This window comes from Staurois parvus, unplaced genomic scaffold (genome assembly GCF_062004578.1).
Source record: "Staurois parvus isolate SC_StPar_1 unplaced genomic scaffold, SC_StPar_1.0 ptg000814l, whole genome shotgun sequence".
Lineage (NCBI taxonomy): Eukaryota > Metazoa > Chordata > Amphibia > Anura > Ranidae > Staurois > Staurois parvus.
In genome coordinates this window covers 1,920,136-1,942,628 of record NW_028318610.1, presented here as the reverse complement: position 1 = coordinate 1,942,628, position 22,493 = coordinate 1,920,136, and the positions used below count along the sequence as shown (strand labels likewise).

The following is a 22,493-nucleotide window of genomic DNA, read 5'->3' as shown; positions in this document are numbered from 1 at the left end:
AACTTCTGTCCTGTTTCGCCAACATAAGATCCTTTGCTACATTTTCTGCACTGGATAAGGTACACAACCAGGTGTGGACTGACCATTTGGAAACTCGGGCACTGCCCGAGGGCCCTGGGTCAGTAGGGGGCCCCATGAGATGCCCCTGGTACCTTTTTCATAAGCTTTTTTGAGTTTGGGCAAGGACACAGGGGCCCCATGATCCTCTATTGCCCGCGGACCCCATGAGTTGTCAGTCCACCCCTGTACACAACATTACTGGAGGTGCAGCTTAACTGTTTAACTGTTTCTTGTTTAACTGGAAAAGTTTATTAATGCTATAAAACCATTGTGTCTGAGAAAAAAAAGTCTACTATTCCTTTTCCTGCTACTCTTCCCATCAGACAGGTGTATGTTCAAAGTGAAAGGCAGATGCACAAGGGAACATCCTCTTTGTTCTTTCAAAATCTAGCTGTGGTGTGTTTTGATGTACACTGTACACTCAGCATGAGAAGGATCAACAGGAGACTATGAGTTCTGGATTCAATAAAGGATATGTAGAGGCTATTGGCCCTAATCAACCCTGACCTAGTTATATGGAAACACTATAAGCAGTAGCATAGTTTTTCTTGATAGTTTTCAAAATCTTACCTTTCTTATATCTTAATTTTCTTATTTGATAAGTTTCCTTGTGTGAAATCTGTTACCATATTTATTAAAGGAGATCTGTAATCACTGCACACTTTAACCATTTGCCCCATTCATGACCAAGCCATTTTTACTGTGCTGCATTACTTACATACTTACAATTGTGCGGTCATGCAACGCTGTACAGAAATTAAATTTATGTCAATTTTTTCATACAAATAGAACTTTCTTTTGGTGGTATTTGATCACTCCTATGTTTTTTATTTTTTGTGCTATAAACAAAACAGTCATACATTTTGGAAAAAAACCCTTGAGTACTGTCTGTGATACTTTTTTTATTTGCACTAACATACAATTTTGAGGACAAGCTTTCGGGCAATGTCCCCTTCTTCAAGGTCCAAGCAGTACTAATCACAACGTTTAACCACTTCCCGACCGGCCGTTGTACATAAACGGCCAGACGGTGGCAGTGCAGGGTCGGGTGGCCGTTTATAAACAGCCTCCCTGCAACCTGCTTGTGCGCGCTCCCTGGGAGCCCGCAGCACTGCGATCCGGTGCCGCTGTGTCCTCCGGACACAGTGAAACACCAATCGTCGGACGGGACCTCTGTACGAGGTCCCGATCATGTGATCACTGATTGGCCAATCAGTGATCACATGCAAAGTAGTAAGCAAGATGTCACTTGTGACATCATTGCTTACTACGTGTGAAATCTGTGAATGATCACAGAGGTCACATGGTACAAGGCTATTCACAGCAGCCTTGTACCATGTGACAAGCTGTGACCAATCACAGCTCACTCAGTACTTCCCAATGACTGCAAGAATGCAGACAGAGAGAAAGAGAAATGATTGCTTTTACATCCTATATTGGTGTAAAAGCAATCAGTGTAAGAAAAAAAAAAAAAAAACTTCATCACCCCTCCCCACATGGATAGAAAACTGGCTAAAAGATCGTATTCAAAGAGTAGTGGTTAATGATTCTTACTCTGAATGGTCTAGGGTTGTCAGTGGTGTATTCCAAGGTTCAGTGTTGGGACCCTTACTTTTTAATATATTTATAAACGATATAGGGTCTGGGATTAAAAATACAATTTCAGTCTTTGCAGATGACACCAAGCTGTGCAGTGGAATAACATCCTTACAGGATGACCTCAATGCTCTGTTTAATTGGGCAACTATGTGGCAAATGAGGTTTAATGTTGATAAATGTAAGGTTATGCACTTGGGGGCTAAGAATATGCATGCATCATACATACTAGGGGGGGGGTACAACTGGGGGAATCAATGGTGGAGAAGGATCTGGGGGTTCTGGTAGATCACAAGCTTAATAGTGGCATGTAATCCTCTCATGTATTAAAAGAGGTATAGACTCCAGAGAGAGAGAGAGAGAGAGAGAGAGAGAGAGAGAGAGAGATCATTTTTACCCTGTACAAATCATTAGTAAAGATAAAGTTGATCCAGGGAATATCCAATTGCCTCACGGGGGATCAGGAAGGAATTTTTTCCCCTGCAGGAGCAAATTGGATCGTGCTTTGCTGGGTTATTTGCTTTCCTCTGGATCAACTGTGGGTATAGGATGATAACTTTGTTTTTTTTTCATTGTTGAACTAGATGGACTTTTGTCTTTTTTCAGACAGACTAACTATGTAACTATGTAAATCAGTGTTGCAGCTGAATGGCATTCCTGCAAAGAAAACAACAATGGTTATCAATAAAACAGTAACTCAATAAAACAACTTTTTTATTGAAATTTGTGCCAAAAAATATATAAAATATAGTCAGGTCCATAAATATTGGGACATGGACACAATTCGAACATTTTTGGCTCTATACACCACCACAATGGATTTGAAATGAAATGAACAAGATGTGCTTTAACTGCAGACCGTCAGCTTTAATTTGAGGGTATTTACATTCAAATCAGGTGAACGGTGTAGGAATTACAACAGTTTGCATATGTGCCTCCCACTTGTTAAGGGACCAAAAGTAATGGGACAATTGGCTTCTCAGCTGTTCCATGGCCAGGTGTGTGTTATTCCCTCATTATCCCAATTACAATGAGCAGATAAAAGGTCCAGAGTTCATTTCAAGTGTGCTATTTGCATTTGGAATCTGTTGCTGTCAACTCTCAAGATGAGATCCAAAGAGCTGTCACTGTCAGTGAAGCAAGCCATCATTAGGCTGAAAAAACAAAACAAACCCATCAGAGAGATAGCAAAAACATTAGGCGTGGCCAAAACAACTGTTAAAAAGAAGGAACGCACCAGTGAGCTCAGCAACACCAAAAGACCCGGAAGACCACGGAAAACAACTGTGGTGGATGACCAAAGAATTCTTTCCCTGGTGAAGAAAACACCCTTCACATCAGTTGGCCAGATCAAGAATACTCTCCAGGAGGTAGGTGTATGTGTGTCAAAGTCACCAATCAAGATAAGACTTCACCAGAGTGAATACAGAGGGTTCACCACAAGATGGAAACCATTGGTGAGCCTCAAAACAGATTAGAGTTTGCCAAACGACATCTAAAAAAAGCCTTCACAGTTCTGGAACAACATCTTATGGACAGATGAGACCGAGATCAACTTGTACCAGAGTGATGGGAAGAGAAGAGTATGGAGAAGGAAAGGAACTGCTCATGATCCTAAGCATACCGCCTCATCAGTGAAGCATGGTGGTGGTAGTGTCATGGCGTGGGCATGTATGGCTGCCAATGGAACTGGTTCTCTTGTATTTATTGATGATGTGACTGCTGACAAAAGCAGCAGGATGAATTCTGAAGTGTTTTGGGCAATATTATCTGCTCATATTCAGCCAAATGCTTCACAACTCATTGGACGCTTCACAGTGCAGATGGACAATGACCCAAAGCATACTGCAAAAGCAACCAAAGAGTTTTTTAAGGGAAAGAAGTGGAATGTTATGCAATGGCCAAGTCAATCACCTGACCTGAATCCGATTGAGCATGCATTTCACTTGCTGAAGACAAAACTGAAGGGAAAATGCCCCAAGAACAAGGAGGAACTGAAGACAGTTGCAGAAGAGGCCTGGCAGAGCATCACCAGGGATGAAACCCAGCGTCTGGTGATGTCTATGCGCTCCAGACTTCAGGCTGTAACTGACTGCAAAGGATTTGCAACCAAGTATTAAAAAGTGAAAGTTTGATTTATGATTATTATTCTGTCCCATTACTTTTGGTCCCTTAACAAGTGAGAGGCACATATGCAAACTGTTGTAATTCCTACACAGTTCACCTAATTTGGATGTAAATACCCTCAAATTAAAGCTGACAGTCTGCAGTTAAAGCACATCTTGTTCGTTTCATTTCAAATCCATTGTGGTGGTGTATAGAGCCAAAAATGTTAGAATTGTGTCGATGTCCCAATATTTATGGACCTGACTGTGTGTAACAGCCATTCAAAAAAGACATGCAGGCTCCTATTCCTGCACACAGACTTTGGAGTGTAGGTAAGAAATATATGATATTATAAGTAAAAACGACAAGGTATTTTCAATATGCAAAAATGTGTGTTTGCAGAACAATAATAATCGCAAGTATTGGTGTCTAACATCTATGTTGGGAAAGTAATAGGTTTGCTTGGTAGCAGACATGACAAGGAATTTATACTTTCTTTACTTATTCACGCCCAGCTGTCCTGATCTGCTGCTGAAGTTTGTAAAGGTCTGCTATTTCCAGCTATGAGGGAAGCATGAATTTTTTAAGTTTTGTGAATGTCAAAACTTGCTGGTGATTTTTCTGGTGCTGCAGTGAAAAATTAGGGAGGTGGGGGGCATGGTAAAGTTAAGTAATCACATAGATACAAATCTTTTTCTCCGCAGAGAGGGCCACTGTGCTTTTGTTGATAGCAGCCTCAAAATCACATTTTAGTAACCCATGGAGAACAATGTGCATGAACTTATGGCTGGAGACTGGGGAGTGGCAAGACAGTGGACAAGTTAGCTGCCAATGAGGCTGGAAATATTAGAGCAGGGGTAGAGTGGTAGTGTGGAATAGTCAGTGGGCCATTGAGCCGGAGATATTAAAGCAGATGAGTGGATAATATAGTGGGATGTGGCATTAAAGATATTAAAGCAGGAGTACAGCTCAATAGGCCATGGAATAAAGGCGCTCTTAGAGGACAACCAAAAAAATTGAAGTTGAAAAAGCAAATGATTACATGGGTTTGTAAAAAAAAAAAGCTGACTTTGAAGATGGAGGAACAAGGAAGAGGTGAATGGGCCTTGGTCTACCACAGACCAACAAAGGACAAGGATACCTTATCTGTCTGGGACAGAACAGGTTAATGTCACTTATTATCATCTTACAAGAAAATGGCTAAGGACAGCGTGACATTTACATATAGGAAACTAAACTAGCAGTATATGGTATACAAAAGGTACAGAAACAAAAATGCAAGAATGGAGTTATTGGTTGGGCATAAACAAAGCTGCAGCCAAATTACCTCCCCAGCTGCAAATCCTTTTGAGAATCATGATATCCGCAATTCATTTTACCGTATATACTCGAGTATAAGCCGAGTTTTTCAGCACATTTTTTGTGCTGAAAAACGGCCCCCTCGGCTTATACTCGAGTCAACGTCTGCAGATGACATGCCGTCCCTGTCATCTGGACACACCCCCGGGATCAATCCTCGCCGCTCCCTCCCTCTCCCATGGTACACACTTACCGGTCAGATGTCTTCCTTCTCCGGCCGCTCTCCTCCTCTTCACTCGCTCGATCTTCGCGGTGCCGCTCGGCTCCTCCTCTCCAAGCTCCACCTCCTCGCCAGTGATTGGGCGCCTGTGTGCCTCTCCTGAGCTACAGTTCCGGCGGCCAATCACCGGCGAGGAGGTGGAGCTTGGAGAGGAGGAGCCGAGCGGCACTGCGAAGATCGAGCGAGTGAAGAGGAGGAGAGCGGCCGGAGAAGGAAGACATCTGACCGGTAAGTGTGTTCCATGGGAGAGGGAGGGAGCGAGCGAGCCCAGGCTGGAGCAGGGGTCACCAACGATGGGGCACTATTCCTCCCCCCACTGACACCAACGATGGGGCACTATTCCTCCCCCCACTGACACCAACGATGGGGCACTATTCCTCCCCACACTGACACCAACAATGGGGCACTATTCCTCCCACACTGACACAAATGATGGGGCACTATTCCTCCCCCCACTGACACCAACGATGGGGCACTATTCCTCCCACACTGACACCAATGAGGGGGCACTATTCCTCCCCCCACTGACACCAACGATGGGGCACTATTCCTCCCCCCACTGACACCAACGATGGGGCACTATTCCTCCCCCCACTGACACCAACGATGGGGCACTATTCCTCCCCCCACTGACACCAACGATGGGGCACTATTCCTCCCCCCTCAGCTTATACTCGAGTCAATAGTTTTTCCCAGTTTTTTGTGGTAAAAGTAGGTACCTCGGCTTATATTCGGGTCAGCTTATACTCGAGTATATACGGTACTTTATGTGAGTTGCTAATTGTCTTCCTTTATTAAACATTTATACACCCACTACATGGTACTGCGCACCTTGCTTTTTTTGTCTGTCCTAAGATGGACTAAGGAATATGGCCTATGGGGTTTGTAGTGTCTGTAAAGAAGTGTACATGACCACAACTGCTTGTTCCAAACAAATGGAAGTGAAAGGAAAAGGAGGACACAGAAGCTCACGGAGGACATTACAAGGAGGCAGAAAAACACAGTAAGAAAAAAAATCATGAAAAAGAGATTACAGAGCCATTAAGTAGTGGATATATGGGGATTGATTTAGAGAATAGGGATATCGTTTAGTGTCACTTTAATGCACCGGACAGTAGAGTAGAGATGGAGCACACAATGCTGAAGACAGCTGTGGAGATTTGGGAGACACATCTAACAGAAAGTAGAGCAGGCTGTATGCAAACTAGGATAGAGCAAATATAGCAAATATATCACAAGACTGGTGGAGTATGAAAAGTATTATATCATACCCTCATTAACAATGTACCATTTATCAGAACAAAATTTACAAATTTACAATAGTAGTCGTTGAACTCGTTTTATACAGTGGGGATCGAAAGTTTGGGCACCCCAGCTAAAAATTTGTATTAATGTGCATAAAGAAGCCAAGGAAAGATGGAAAAATCTCCAAAAGGCATCAAATTACAGATTAGACATTCTTATAATATGTCAACAAAAGTTAGATTTTATTTCCATCATTTACACTTTCAAAATAACAGAAAACAAAAAAATGGTGTCTGCAAAACTTTTGGGCATCCTGCAGAGTTAATATCTTGTACTGCCCCCTTTGGCAAGTATCACAGCTTGTAAACGCTTTTTGTAGCCAGCCAAGAGTCTTTCAATTCTTGTTTGAGGTATCTTTGCCCATTCTTCCTTACAAACGTCTTCCAGTTCTTTGAGATTTCTGGGCTGTCTGTCACGCACGGCTCTTTTAAGGTCTATCCATAGATTTTCAATTATGTTGAGGTCAGGAGATTGTGAAGGCCATAGCAAAACCTTCAGTTTACGCCTCTTGATGTAATCCCCCGTGGATTTCAAGGTGTGTTTAGGATCATTATCCATTTGTAGAAGCCATCCTCTCTTTAACTTCAGCTTTTTCACAGATGGCATCAAGTTACCACCAAAATTTGCTGAAATTTTATTGAATCCATTTTTCCTTCTACTCGTGAGATGTTCCCTGTGCCACTGGCTGCAACACAACCCCAAAGCATGATTGATCCAACCCCATGCTTAACAGTTGTACAGAGGTTCTTTTCATTAAATTCTGTGCCCCTTCTTCTCCAAACGTACCTTTGCTCATTCCGGCCAAAAAGTTCAATTTTAACCTCATCGGTCCACAGAACTTGTTTCCAAAATGCATCAGACTTGTCTATATGTTCATTTGCAAAGTTCAAACGATGATTTTTGTGGTGAGGACGTAGAAGAGGTTTTCTTCTGATGACTCTTCCATGAAGACCATATTTGTACAAGTATCTCTTCATAGTGGAATAGTGTACCACAACTCCAGTGTCTGCCAGATCTTGCAGTCAAACGTGGGTTTTGAATAGTTTTTCTCACAATCCTGCGAGCTGTTCTGTCTGATATTTTTCTTGGTCTTCCAGATCTTGCTTTAACGTCCACTGTTCCTGATGACTGCCATTTCTTAATTCCATTCCAAACAGAGGAGATTGACATCTGAAAACGCTTTGCTATCTTCTTATAGCCTTCTCCAGCTTTGTGAGCGTCAACTATTTTCAGTTTCAGTTTTCTAGACAACTGCTTAGAAGAACCCATGGTGCTGATTGTTGGGGCAAGGTCAGATGAGTCTGGGCATTTAAAACCTTTGAGATTGACATCACCTGGTCTTCCCAGACGATGATTGAGAACAATCCATGACACTGGCAGGTCTCAGCTTGACAAAGGGGGCAGTGCATGCTATAAATTCTGCAGGGTGCCCAAACTTTTGCAGATGCCATTTTTTTGTTTTCTGTTATTTTGAAAGTGTAAATGATGGAAATAAAATCTAACTTTTGTTGACATATTATAAGAATGTCTAATCTGTAATTTGATGCCTTTTGGAGATTTTTCCATCTTTGCTTGGCTTCTTTATGCACATTAATACACATTTTTAGCTGGGGTGCCCAAACGTTCGATCCCCACTGTACATTATTTTCATGATTATCTTTTTGTTCAATAAGATTGCTTACCAGCAGAACCAAGAAAACACTAGAATCCAAGGTTAAAATCATTGTCCCTACCTTATCTTAAAGTAATAATTTGGCTCATTAGAAATAAAGGGAAGTGACAAACTTCCTGTTTTGTGTTGAAGATGTCATCACAGAGATGATAGAGACCTTGATAGAGACCTTGGTTAAGAATGTTATCAGGTTGGCACTGACTATCTATGAACCAATAATTGTACTCATTTTTATATTTAAATTATTTACTACTTATCATAAAATGTTTTGTTTAATCAAAAACGTTAATACATTTTAAAGTAACATGAAAGACAAAACGTATAATATGATGCTAAAGTGAGCTTGAAATAATGTGTACATTAATCTTCACGTAGGTAATGGACGGCAGGTTCCACAAAAACCCCCAAGAGGAACGTCCAGAAGTCCACCTCAGTTAGAGATACCCCCACCCCCTCCCTACCCACCACCTGATAATGATATTATGGATTCACCCACCTATGAAAATGGAGCTGCTTTAACAGGAACAACCAGACCTATACCTGCTAAACGTAGGTCCATACCGGGCTATACTATATTTTTATATGCTCCTGTCTGCTCCACTTTTACTGCTATATCACTCACCTTTCCTCTAGTCTATATAGCTATTTTTCTTTTCCTTCTATCACTTTGTTATGGTGAATTTCAGAGATCCCTTAAATAGTACTCATTAGAGTTAAGTTATAATAATATATCTTGCCTCATATTAAAAGAACAATCAAGAGCAAACAACCCATAAGCTGGAGAGGTATGTCTCAGATACAGTTTAGCTGTGCGTAAATAATTCCCAGTGTACAAGTTTTTAATCATTTGTTAATCCACTGAAGGAAATGTTTGTTAATACATTATACATACTGTATGTTGCATGTCATGACTGACAAAAGCAACCAGTTGGCCTGTGTTCTCTTTTTTTTAATGGTACCACTCCTCAACCCTTTTTGCATCATCTTCTAGTTTCTGCTTTGCTGCTTTGCTGGGAGAAGTGTAGGGGGCCCACAAGCAAAGTTAAAATGGTTGCAAACCCTTACACCCAATGAAGTGACTGGCCTCAGGTGATACACAAAGATGAAACGAATCCACCTACATAAGTTGTACCTGTTTATCTGCAGTTTTTTCTTCTCTACATCTGTTCAAAGTGCTGAATTTTAAAGCTTGAGGAGAGCTCTGAGAGCTGATTTGAAGGAAGGGGCACACACCCCTCCACGCAGCTCACAGGAACAGAGCTGGGGCTATCAGCTGGAGATCCCTCCCATGTTTTCTTGGTGTCAGGAAAACTTCTTGGAAGTGATTCATGCTGATAGCAGAGGAAGGAGGCAGCAGACAGAAATTACTCTTATGCTCTTAACTGAGACAAGTACATCCTATAGAGCAGGGGTGGACTGACCATTTGGAAAATCGGGCACTGCCCTAGGGCCGGGGTCAGTAGGGGGCCCCATGAGTTGCCCCTGGTACCTTTTTCATAGGCTTTTTTGAGTTTGGGCAAGGACCCAGGGGCCCCATGATACCCTATTGCCTGGGGGCCCCATGAGTTGTCAGTCCGCCCCTGCTATAGAGTGATATGCTGTGTTCATATGTCATGTTTGAAATTTACAAACACTTTAAAGGGTCTTGTTTTAATGAAATTACATAATATGGATTAGTAACTCCTTATTTTACTCATTTTTCAAATAAAGAAAGGGGGCTTTTGGAAGTGACAAAAAATTGGAATAAAACCAAGGAAATTATAAAAATTGTTTTAGCTTCTGGTCAGCGGGTCATAAATTGTAGGTTCACTGGACCGATATTTACAAATGATGCTACCAACCAGAATTCATGATAGTCATGTAAATTCTTTACAGAGCTCTCAAAAGTGTTGAAAGGTTGCTAATGCTCATAGAGGTTGTCTGTTTTGTTGGAAAATAATTACTCATTTTCAATAGAAAAGTGAACAAGCCTTATCTTTACTAGGTGAGGAAGAAAAAGCGATAAGAGTCCATAAAGAGTGCAGCCAAGATGCAGACAGTGAGAACATGGATATCATAGTTAGTGGATGCACTACTGTATTGTGTTAGTTTTGTTGCTAAAGCACTTTGTTCCAACACGAAGGTCAAACTTTAGTTCAAATCTGCCAGCAAAAAAAACTAACAGCCAAAATCATGTGTGTCCACATCTCCATTCCTTTTTGAAAGCTCCTCAGTAGCAAATACTAACTTCCAGCCTGAGACTGACACTCTGCCATCCTTTTCAACTGAAATATTTTCAACCCTATTGGCTAGAGAGACGCAACACATTGGAGTGTGGTGAGGGTGGGTTGGAGATTGCAGAGCTACTGCATCAGAGCATATTGCACACCCCAGGTTTGGAGGGTCCCAGAGGAGCTGAAGAAGATTAATAGAACCAGGAAGTGGAAGTCCATAGAAAAGATCACATAAACACATTGATAGCTGCAATGCAAGAATGTCCTGGGCTTCATAGATACGGTACAGAACAACAGAGTTGGCATGCAGGCACCTGGAGGTACTTAGTTTTTAGTTTTGATTTTTTTTTTTGGTGGCTACACAGTTTTATTTGTAGAGTAGTTGTACCCAGTATGAAAATGTTTGTAATATGCCTTCATTCTACACTATACAATGTACTGATGTCCATAGGACCAAACTATAGCCATGGCAAGCCAAAAACTTCTTTTCTCCTCAAAAGCTTATAGAATATGTTTTCCAACTCTCATTGATACAACATCTAGAATGCAGGCACCTGAGCCCATGTATCCCATTTAAGTTGTATCTTAGAATTATACTGTGTCATGGCTGGGCTCCTGCTACTTAACAAGCAGCTCTTTTTGGTTAATTACCAGCTACTCGTTGTTTCCACAGTGACTCACCTGGATACCAATTACCCGCCTCATTAGTCCAGCCTATGTCCTATCTCGGTGCAGGTGCATCTCTGATACTACCATTGTAAGAGTTATGACTGGTTCTGCTTGACTTCCCCAGCAATTTGGGGGTGATCCAGCTCACTGCAGAGGGTTTCTCAACCAGGTTGGAATATATTTTAGAGATGCTTCCTGAGGCATTCTCTACAGACAGAAGCAAAGTAGGCTTCATTATTTTTTTGCTTTCTGGCAAAGCCACAAACTCTCTATGGGAAATTACCCAGAATTACCCTGAGTTTGTAGCCTCCTTTAAAAGGATATTTAATATTCCCACTCGCTCCACCTCTGCTGCCAAGAGCCTCATGTCTATTAAACAGTATACAAGAACTGTTGCTTGACCATGCTATTGAATTCCATAATCTGTCAGCAGAGATTGGTTGGAATAATGAGGCTCTCATGGCTGCTTTTTCCCATGGCCTCTCTGATAACATTAAAGATGAGATTGCAGTTGATCTCGTTTGCCATTCTCATTGATTCCAGACTCCGAGAAAGACCTTCCTTTAAGGAGTGCTTGAGGAAGCCCCCTGTACGTTTGGCTCTCAGCTTTGCATTCCAACCCATGAATCCCTCACCTCCCATACCTCCTGGACCCAAGTCCTCCAGTGAAGTAGAGCCGATGCAGATAGGCTTTGCATGTCTCTCTGCCAAAGAGAGGGCCTATGGGAGAAGGGAGAGATTGTGCCTTTACTGTAGCTGAGCAGGTCACTTATTGAAGTCTTGTCCAATCTGTCCAGGAAACACCTGCACCTGAGGTCCTTTAGGGGACAAACCTTAGGTAGCATCTTTGCATCCCCAGATATACTTACAGATAAGCCTCTAGTTCAGGTTACCCTTTCCTGGTCTGAATTTTTCATCAACACCCAGGCAGTAATCAATTTTTGGGCCTCAGGCTTGTTCAGTTATAGCGCCTTTGTGTTAAAGCACTCAATACCGCTGCAACCTCGCTCCTCCCCACTTGCCATTGAGGCTATTGATGGAAGACCTCTACAGCATACCCATGTGACCCAGGAAACCTCTCTGTTGACCATGGCTGTAGGGGCTCTTCACCATGAGATAATCCAATTCCAAGTAATTTTCACACTTCATTACCCGGTTGTTGTTGGTTATCCTTGGTTACAGAAGCATAATCCTTTGTTTGAATGGCATAGAGCCGAGGTTCTGTCATGGTCACCACAATGCACTAATACTTGTTTTCAGAAAGTGAGTAGGGTCTTGTGCACATCTTCAGTCTCTATTTTGACAGAGTACCAGGAATTCTCTGATGTCTTTGACAAATGTCAGGCCAGTATTTTGCCACCACAGCAGCCTTTTGACTGCACAATTGATCTTCAACCTGGTGCCATTTCTCCCCATGGCTGGGTTTACCCTCTGCCATGGAGGATATGGCTATGATGAGTATGTTGCAGAATCTCAGGGTTCATCCACAAATCCTCTTCGCCTGCCCATGCAGGAGTGGTGAACTGAGACTCTGTATCGATTATAGGGGTCTCAATTGCATTACAATTAAAAATTATTATCCAATCCCATTGATAACGGAATTATTTAACCATCTTAAGGGAGCAACAGTCTTCATTAAGCTTGATCTGAGAGGGGCATACAATCTCGTGAGGATTAAAGAGGGCAATGAATGGAAAACTGCATTTAACACTAGGAGTAAACAATATGAATACCTCGTAATGCCCTTTGGTTTCTGTAACACTGCTGACGTTTTCCAGGAATTTATTAACAATGTCCTCCTAGATATGCTGCAGTAATGTGTGGTGGTTTACCTCGATAATATTCTCATATGTTCTAAATCCCTAGAGAACCACCACACAGATGTCTCCCGTGTGCTACAGAGGTTGAGAGAGAACAACCTGTATTGCAAGTTGGAAAAGTACATGTTTCATCGTGAACAGGTTACTTTTTTGGCTTATGTCATATCTGCTACCGGGTTTTCGATGGATCCAGAGAAACTGTCTGAAGTCTTACAGTGGCCTCAACTCATAGGTCTATGGCATGTGCAATGTTTTCTTGGCTTTACCAATTATTATCAGAAATGTATTCGCAATTTCTCTTCTTTGGTCAAACCCTTGACTGATATTACCAGAAAGGAGGGCAACCCCCAGAAATGGTCTCCAGATTCCATTAAAGCCTTTGAATCCCTCAAGGCCACTTTTGCTGCAGCTCCTATGCTGGCACATTCTGATCCTGCATTACTCTTCATTCTTGAGGTTGATGCATCTGAGACAGGAGTAGGTGCTCTCCTCTCAACGCCCTACCCCTGTGGGCCCTATGCATCCTTGTTTCTACTTTTCTAAAAAAGTGTCTCCGGCAGAATTCAATTACAAAATTAGGGACAGAGAATTATTAGCCATCATTTTAGCTCTTAAAGAATGGAGGCATTTCCTCGATGATACTACTGTGGCGGTCCTCATTTTGACTGACCATAAGATTCTCACATTCTCGTCTGAGGCTAAAGGCTCATCTCCTAGAAGGGCTCGGTGGGCCCTTTTTCTGTCAAGCTTTAGCTACATAGTCTCATTCTTACCCGGTCTGAAGAATATAAGGGCAAATGCATTATCATGGCAGTTTTCCTCCTCTTCCAAATTGGAGTCTGTTCCTACTCCTGTGACACTTCTGGACCACATTTTGGCCACTATTTTCACTAGACTCACTTCATGTTTGGGTGAGAGAATTCCAGCTTCTCATATCATTCTCCTTCTGGAAATCCTCATGACCGCTGCTTTGTCCCCAAGAATCTCTACACTGCTTTGCTCCAGACCTACCATTCTTCCAAAGCAGCTGGGCACCCAGGGAAAAAATCAACTCATGGTATATGTCTCAACAATTCTGGTGGCCTAGTCTCTGTGCTGATGCCTTTGTAGCTGCTTGTCCTGTGTGTGCTCAGAATAAAACACCCTGACAACTTCCAGTAGGCCTTCTACAGCCCATACCCAGTGGAGAGAGGCCTTGGACCCACTTGTCTGTTGATTTTGTTGTGGATTTATCTAACTCCCATGGCAACTCAGTTATTCTTATGGTGATTAACTGGTTTTCAAAAATGTCACATTGCATTCTGCTAAAGTTCAAAGAGCTGGCATTAATATTCACTCAGGGGGTCTTTCGATTACATGGATTACCTAAAGTTATCATCTCAGACAGGAGTAGCCAGTTTGTGCCCAGGTTTTGGTGAGCCCTTTTATGCACAGTTGGGAAATCAGCTTTCTTTCTCCTTGGCATATCACCCGCAGTCCAATGGAGCCGCAGAACGGGCCAACCAAGCCTTCAAACAGTTCCTACGTTGCTATATTTCAGACCACCATAACAACTAGTCGGGCTTGTTACCTTGGGCAGAGTTTGCTCACAATAACTTGGTCAATGCTGCCTCCGATTATCACCGTTTATTATTATTATACAGTATTTATAAAGCGCCAACAGTTCGCTCAGCGCTGTGAGCTGAAGTCTATGGTGAATGGGTTCCAGCCATCCATGTTGCCTGATAGATTTGTTAAGCAGGGAATTCCTGTGTTAGAGAAACATCTTCGAGAACTTTTCCACTTGGGTGCAGATCCAAGAATCCTTGCAACACTCCAGAGAGAGATACAAACTCCATGCTGACTGCCAACGCCTACCTGCACCCTCCTACCAAGTTGGGGAGAGTGTCTGGCTTTTTTCCCGCAGCCTCCGACTTCGTGTTCCCTCACTAAAATTGGCGCCTCGGTATATTGGGCCTTTTTGCATACTCCATAGGGTTAACCCAGCATGTGCAGTAGATCTTCCTTCCAACATGCGTATTTCCAACGTATTCCATGTTTCCTTATTAAAACCTTTGGTGTGTAACTGCTTTACCACCTCGGTACCACGCCCTCACCCGGTTCAGGTTGACTCCCGTAGGTTTTGTGGACAATATCTAGTTCAGTGGAAGGGTTACAGTCTGGAGGAACGCCGTTGGGTCTCACCCTCAGACATACATGCCCTCCTCCGTGCTTTCCATTTACGCTTTCCCCTCAAGCCATGTGCCCCCCCCGAGTGAGGGGGATCGTTAAGGCTGAGGGTACTGTCAGGGCTGGGCTCCTGCTACTTAACGAGCAGCTCTTTTCTTTCAGTGCTCAGAAGCTTCTCAGCTGTCAGTTAATTACCAGCTACTTGTCTCCACAGTGACTCACACGGATACCTTTACCCGCCTTTAGTCCAGCCTATAGCCAGTCGTTTTTGCTATTTTAGCAGCTTAGCTCATTTCCTCTTTGCCCTTGGATGGTGTATGAGCTCCAGTGTGTTCCTGCCTGTGTTCCTGTGTACAACTCAGTCTGGCTGACTTCTGATTCCTGTTCCTTATTTTTGGCTCCTGACTACGCTGACTTCTGGTTTCCTGACTCTGGCTTCTGTTTTGATTACATTCCTGATCTATGTTATAATTGCTATCTTATTAAAGGTATGATTTTAACTGCACTTTCTGTCTCCGCCTGGTTCATGGTTCCTGACACACTGTTCATGCTGGATTGCCAGCTATTGTGATTTTTGCAAATGACACATGTGTAGGATCAGTACCAGGAAATTATTTGGAGGCGTTACCACCAGTGACATAAACAAAGTATTTGAATATACCAGGATCAGAAAGAAAAAGACCACAGGGTGCTTCAAATGTTTATATCTTTATTTTTTTATTGTTTTTTTACATAATAGTAGCAATATTTTTATATTACATAAAATTATTATATTTTCTATCTGTTTGGGTACAGTGAGAATGGAATTTGAAAGAGAAAAAAAATTACACCAGTTTTGTTTTCTGTTTTCCCTGGTGTGGAAGATGCAATAGTAAAAGAGAATGTCAGGTCATTACTAAAATGAAGCTGTAAAGCAATTGGCTCATTCAGCAAAATAATGATGGCAAAAGATTTAAGCAAGTCAACGGAATATGGTGGGTGGGCAGGAGGGAGATAAAAAGAGATTTCATGAGGGCCTAGATTAATCAAGTACTGACTGGACTGGCATAGTGGACATGCATGCTTTGATAATCACCGTTAATCGATGTATAGTTGACAACCCATACAACTGATATACCACACACAGGGAGGTGGATTTCAATCAACGGCAAAGAAAAATATCAAAACTTATGAATTTAAATGATCAATCACGTCTGTTTCTATCATGTAATCTGATCGATCAAGATACAATCGTATTCATGAACAAAGTATCACAGTGCTGCCAATCCATGCAAACGGCAAATAATTTTAGGACCTGACCGATTGACTCATTGATCGATCAAAATGAAAGTGATGGCTATTTGATTGTTTGCAGATTCAGTCATTTTGGCTGAATCGCACATTGCTTGGATAGAAAAAGTGTGTATATACAATGTGTGTATATACCCAACAAGACGTTCCCACCATTGATGGTAAATCCCACATTTTATAATTGTGGTTTGCATAAACATCAACCCATGCAGTGTGCTTACCTGTAACCTTTGTACAGAAACAAAAGAAGTCTTATTTGTCACTGTTCCATCCACCTTAATTTGTGGAGCTGAGACACAGTAATATTTTCATGTGTCAATATAAATTGTACGCACTGGGGTTCTTTGCACGTGGGGAATAAGGCTAGGTTCACATCTATGCAGGTTGTGGTTGATGCTTTTTTTTTTGGCGTGTTTTTTGAATACACATTTTTGATGCTTTTTTATGCGTCTTGTGTATTTTTTGGCTAATAGGAAAGTATGACAGTTCTGTTCATGTAGTGTGACCAGGGGCGGACAGACAACTCATAGGGCCCCCGGGCAATAGGGGATAGTGGGGCCCCTGTGTCCTTGCCCAAACTCAAAAAAGTCTATGAAAAAGGTACCAGGGGCATCTCATGGGGCCCCCTACTGACCCCAGGCCCTCGGGCAGTGCCCGAGTTTCCAAATGGTCAGTCCGCCCCTGAGTGTGACTTTGATGTGACTTTGATGTGACTTTACACTCTCTGGCACTCAAATAGCATCAACATTGCATCAAAGTAGTGCAGGAACATTTATGTGTCCAAAGTCGCATGTTAGGGTTAGGATTAAGGGCTAGGGTTAGGGGCTAATGTTAGGATTAAGGGCTAGGGTTAAGGTTAAATGTTAGGGTTAAGGGCTAGGATTAGAATTAAGGGTTAGGGTCAGGGTTAAATGTTAGGGTTAGGGGATGGGGTTAAGGGTTAGGGTCAGGGTGAATTGTTAGGGCTACGGTTAAAGGTAGCCCTTAACCCTGACCCTAACATTTAACCCTAACCCTTAAGCCTAACCCTAACCCTAACATGTGACTCTGGACACATAAAGGTTCCTGCACTACTGTGATGTGACTTTGATGCTACCTGAGAGAGAGAGAGAGAGAGTAAACTCTAACCAAAGTTGCACTACATGAACAGAACTGTCATTCTGTAAAAAAAAAAGCATCATAAATACATACAAAATGCAACACTGTGTTTTTGGTGCGGGTCCATTGAAGTCTATAACATGCAAGACGCAATCTGCTGTGGGAAAACAAAGTCCCTGACCCAAAAAAACGCACTGGCTCAAAACAGATGTGAACTAGATCCATAGGAAACCATGTTAAATTGACTGTAGTGCATTTCTGCAAACTGGAAAACATACTGAAATCCATACAAGTGGGAACCTAGGGTCAGAAGATATGTTTTAATTGTGTAGTCTGAACAGTAGTATGTGTATAAAACAAAGGAGCCTAGCCCCAGGTCAAGCAAGAATTATTAGGAATATTGTAAGCCCAAGTGCTAAGATATGTGCAAGGAATCCACTGAATCTCCGCAGATATCGGTAAAGCCAAAAATCTGGAATCCTTGCCGAATCTACCCGAAGGGGGATATATGGGATTGAAGCCTCAGGCATTACGTCCTTCTCATACTCAGCTGCAACATGGAAGAGCCCTCTCGGTTTCTAGACCGGAACCGACGTCCTCGGTGCAAGGCTGGAGCTCAGTGATTGGCCGATCACTTCCGCGATGCCGCACTCCCAGCTTGTTCTGTCAGTTACTGGATCTGCAGCTAGCGCTATCTGGTTAGTGCAAACTATTCTCATTTCCGCACCACTGATGTCACGAATATTGTTCGTTCGTTACATATAGACTGTCACCCATCTTCACGTTTCAATTTTGGAAATGAATTCATGAACTTATCTATGCACGGTGATTCATAGTTGTGTGCGTTATACACAATCTTGCACACATATAAGCCTGTATGTCATTTTTGGAGTAATATACATATGTCTTCATTTTTATTTGTTTTATATCACTGATAGGAGCGCTGCATGTTTGTTTTATACATATATGTTATCCTAAGAGGTTTTCTGAGGTTTTACCTTTTTTTGCTAGCTGCTCCACTACACAGATCTAGCGCTCGTTTCTTCTAGATATTTGTGAACAGTAGTATGAGAGCTGTATCTGGCCTGTTTTCATGCTTGTCCACTGCTGTTTATGTCCTTATAATGTTTCATATACATTACTCTGTGCAAATCAAGTATGGTTGTAATGAAGATTGTCAGTGCTGGAGTCTGGATACAGGTAAGTTTAATGAACACACTGTTATGTATTTGTTTTATACTTGTTCTAATGTTTCTGGCTATGTTCAATGGACACACTTGGATTTTGCAATAACAAAACGTACTGTTCTTGTGGCAATAATCTCAGCGAAAGCACTAAGGAAAAAGTGCCACCATCCAGTCTGATAAGCCATAGGTCATAACCTTCCATGACGCAGACTATGTGTATTAGGTCATTTAAATACTTCTCTTTAGGAGAGGATTGGCTTGCTCCCAGCGTCTTCTTGTTTTCCTGTCTGTGACTTATTATTAATTTCTGACAGTTCCATCCTTCCATCCTGCATGCTTCTATAAGGTTGATCCATTTGTTTCACTTCCTGTTACTCATACCGCTTTTTTTTTTTTTTGTGGAATGCTCTGACTTCAAAACTAAAGCCCAGCTAACCAGCAATGGTTTGGTGTGAAATTTTTGTTTTGTGATTTGGATTGCATTTGCTTGTTTTCCTGAGGGCAGAGTGGTAATGTTGGCCTGATCTGACCCTTGTACTTACACTTACCCATTCTGCATTTTTTTCTTGTTTCTGTTCCTTACAGTTTACTGCTGTGCATCATTCCCTTCAAATACCAAGAGCTGCTGAGCAGACACTTCCTATGTGGCTTTCTTACATTTCACGTTTCACCTGATCCTTTCCCTGTCTCTTTCTTTCACACTGGTGGATTACAAATATGGAGTAAATGTGTTGTCTCTTTCGATTGTTCTACCCTCTTACTATCTTATACATTTTCTTATGCTGTATATTATATAATACATGGTTTGAAAGTATTTCCTTATATAACTTTTGAAAAAAACATGTATAATATAAATATGTATCCATTTCCCCCCAAAAACATGTATAATATAAATATGTATCCATTTCCCCCCAAAAACATGTATAATATAAATATGTATCCATTTCCCCCCATTTCGGAATCTGTGAGTTTTTTGTACTGTTTTCGTATGATGTCTGCCTTCAGATTGCAAACAAGTGAGTGAATAAGTGATACCTGTATGATTGCTAACTGCTTTTTTATTTACTCTGAATGTATATTTAATTTAAATGCTGGTAAACTTGTTATTTAGAAAAATAACTGCTTCACCCGTTTAAAGTAAAACCAAGCATATGACTTAATCAAAGGTTACCTTTAGTGAAAACGAAGTGTCAAAACTGGCAGCACTTAGTATCCTAATATACTTTATAGTCTACTACAGTTCAGGGCCAAATCTAGGGAGGTGCTGGGGTGGTGCCCCCTCGGATTTTAGTTGTGCCCCCAGGTCTCTGAGAGTGCATCCACTGCCATCAGCCAGTTGATGTAAGGAGGCACACTGATGGGGACAATCCATGTAAGGGGGCACTCTGATGGCGGCACCTGATGTAAAGAGGCACTCCGATGGAGGCACCTGATGTAGCTGGTGAACTGATGGGGACATTTGATGTAAGGTTGCACTTTGATGGGCATAGCTGATCATATGTAAGGGGGCAATCTGATGGGGACAACTGATGTAAGGGGGACTCTGATGGAGACAACTGATGTAAGAGGGCAATCTGATGAGGACACTGATGTAAAGGGATGCTCTGATGGGACACCTGATGTAAGGAGGCACTCTGAAGGGGACCTTGATGTAAGGGGACACTCTGAAGGGGACCATTATGTAAGGGGGCACTCTGATGGGAACTTGATCTAAAGGAGAACTCTAAAGAGAACTCTTGATGTAAAGAGGGACTGTGCTATAAGGGGCAAATGTTTTGTTTAATCACCCTAATCTAATGATAGTCTAACACATCCTAGTGTTTGCTAGGTTGTGACACTGTGTGACAAACTGCTGGCGACTCACACACAGTGTTGACATTATGCCCCCTGACTTTGTTTTACTGCACCCCCAGATCATATCTGGCCCTACTACAGTTATTAGGTTTTCCTGTAAAAGTCTACTTTAACCCTGTCCACTTCCGTCTATTGTGCCTTTCGGGTGGTCAGTGTAGCTGCCTAAGACAATAAATTTATTTTTACTGGAAACGTCTGAATGGGCCTATTACTTCAGGTGCCTATATGTGTTGATGTTTCCGATTGAAGGTTTTCACTCAGCTAACCTCTGCTTGTGTATACTTCTTCATAGGCTCATTTAGATTTGCCAAAGCCATTATTAGAACCTATTGTAGTGCATTCTTTGCCTCCTACTGCATATATACAATATAGAACTGGGGTTCCCGATCACTTGCTGTCTGTCAAACACTTAAGGACTGTCAAAACAAATCACCGGTGTAAAGTAGTTATTTGGCCATTTTGTTTTAGTGAAATAAGCTTTCTCTAAGCCAGCCAATAGTAGATGTATTTGGAGAGTGTTGGATTATGCAGCACATGAATATAATTTCCATGAACAAACTACTTGAAGCCAGGGGCGGACTGACCATTTGGAAACTCGGGCACTGCCCGAGGGCCCGGGGTCAGTAGGGGACCCCATTAGATGCCCCTGGTACCTTTTTTATTGGCTTTTTTGAGTTTGGACAAGGACACAGGGGCCCCATGATCCCCTATTGCCTGGGGGCCCCATGAGTTGTCAGTCCGCCCCTGCTTGTAGCGCTACATCTCCCATACGTGGGCAATAGATGTTGATGTGGTGCCTTGTCATCAGGGGTGTTTCTAGGATTGCTAAATACCTGGGGCACCCCTAGTCACTGCAAGTGATACTGCAGAGGTAACATGTGGCAGCATAAAATGGGTATGGACACACTGCGCAGTGAGAGGAGATTAGGAGACAAATTGTACATACTGTAAATATATAGAATTAATTACTGAACATATCTATTATCTAAATACAAATGTATGTATATGTATACAATATACACAAATGGGTGGCATTTATAAAGTAATGAAACATAAAAAAGCGTGCCCAAACACTTCCCACCAAATTGGAACAGATACTGGTGACACGGATATGTAAGATTAGTTACAATTGCAATGGGATAACTCCAATGGCAAGAAAATTGTGAAAATACTAAGGTAAGTGAACAAAAGTTAAAACTGGAGTATTTTTTTTTTTATGTACGAACAATACTCCTCAAATGAGGTTACTTCTTACTTACATACCAACATACATGGTTAAAAACTTTAAAATGAACTAGTTGATATGTGTTAATTCAATGATGTATAAGCAGAAATGGCATAATTAAGTGACAAACCATGACCTGTTAGGTTGTTGGAATTGTTTGCATGTGCTCAAGATTTTACACCACTGATAAATAATTATAAAACAGTCTATACAAGCAATGATCATCTTGCTATCACTTCCAGTTCAACACCACAGATTCCTGTCTTTTGTAAAAAGCTAGTCACACAGTAACCTTTGATGTCCATAGTCCTACTTATACCTCTCTTACACCTGACCCTACTTACTTTCATCCTTCTCGAACCTTCCAATTATTCAACTTGGTATCTAATGATCTGTATTTCCTGGAGTCCAGGCCTCATTTTCAGTGATGATAGTTCATAGAAGCAGTGCTACTGCCTGTGAATGGAACTTTGCTCTCTTGCAGAACTTCTCCCGACACTGGAGTTTTCAGCATCAAACCCTAGCAAGGTGGCTCTTAAATAGTAAAGCTGGGAACACACTTGAAGTTTTTTTTTTTCGTTCAACTCAGCGGGTTGAAGGAAAAAAAACTAAAGCTAGCTATAGATGGTTCAAATCTCGTCCGATTCAGT

General features: G+C 41.9%; 1 protein-coding gene across 1 annotated transcript in view; it reads left to right on the top strand.

The window, feature by feature from the left end:
• Nucleotides 1-22,493, top strand: part of COBL (cordon-bleu WH2 repeat protein) — a 570,333-nt gene that overhangs the window by 411,377 nt on the left and 136,463 nt on the right. Inside the window, 1 exon segment of the mRNA XM_089654939.1 lies at nt 8,694-8,867. Within this exon segment, the coding sequence (XP_089511065.1) occupies nt 8,694-8,867 (174 nt within the window).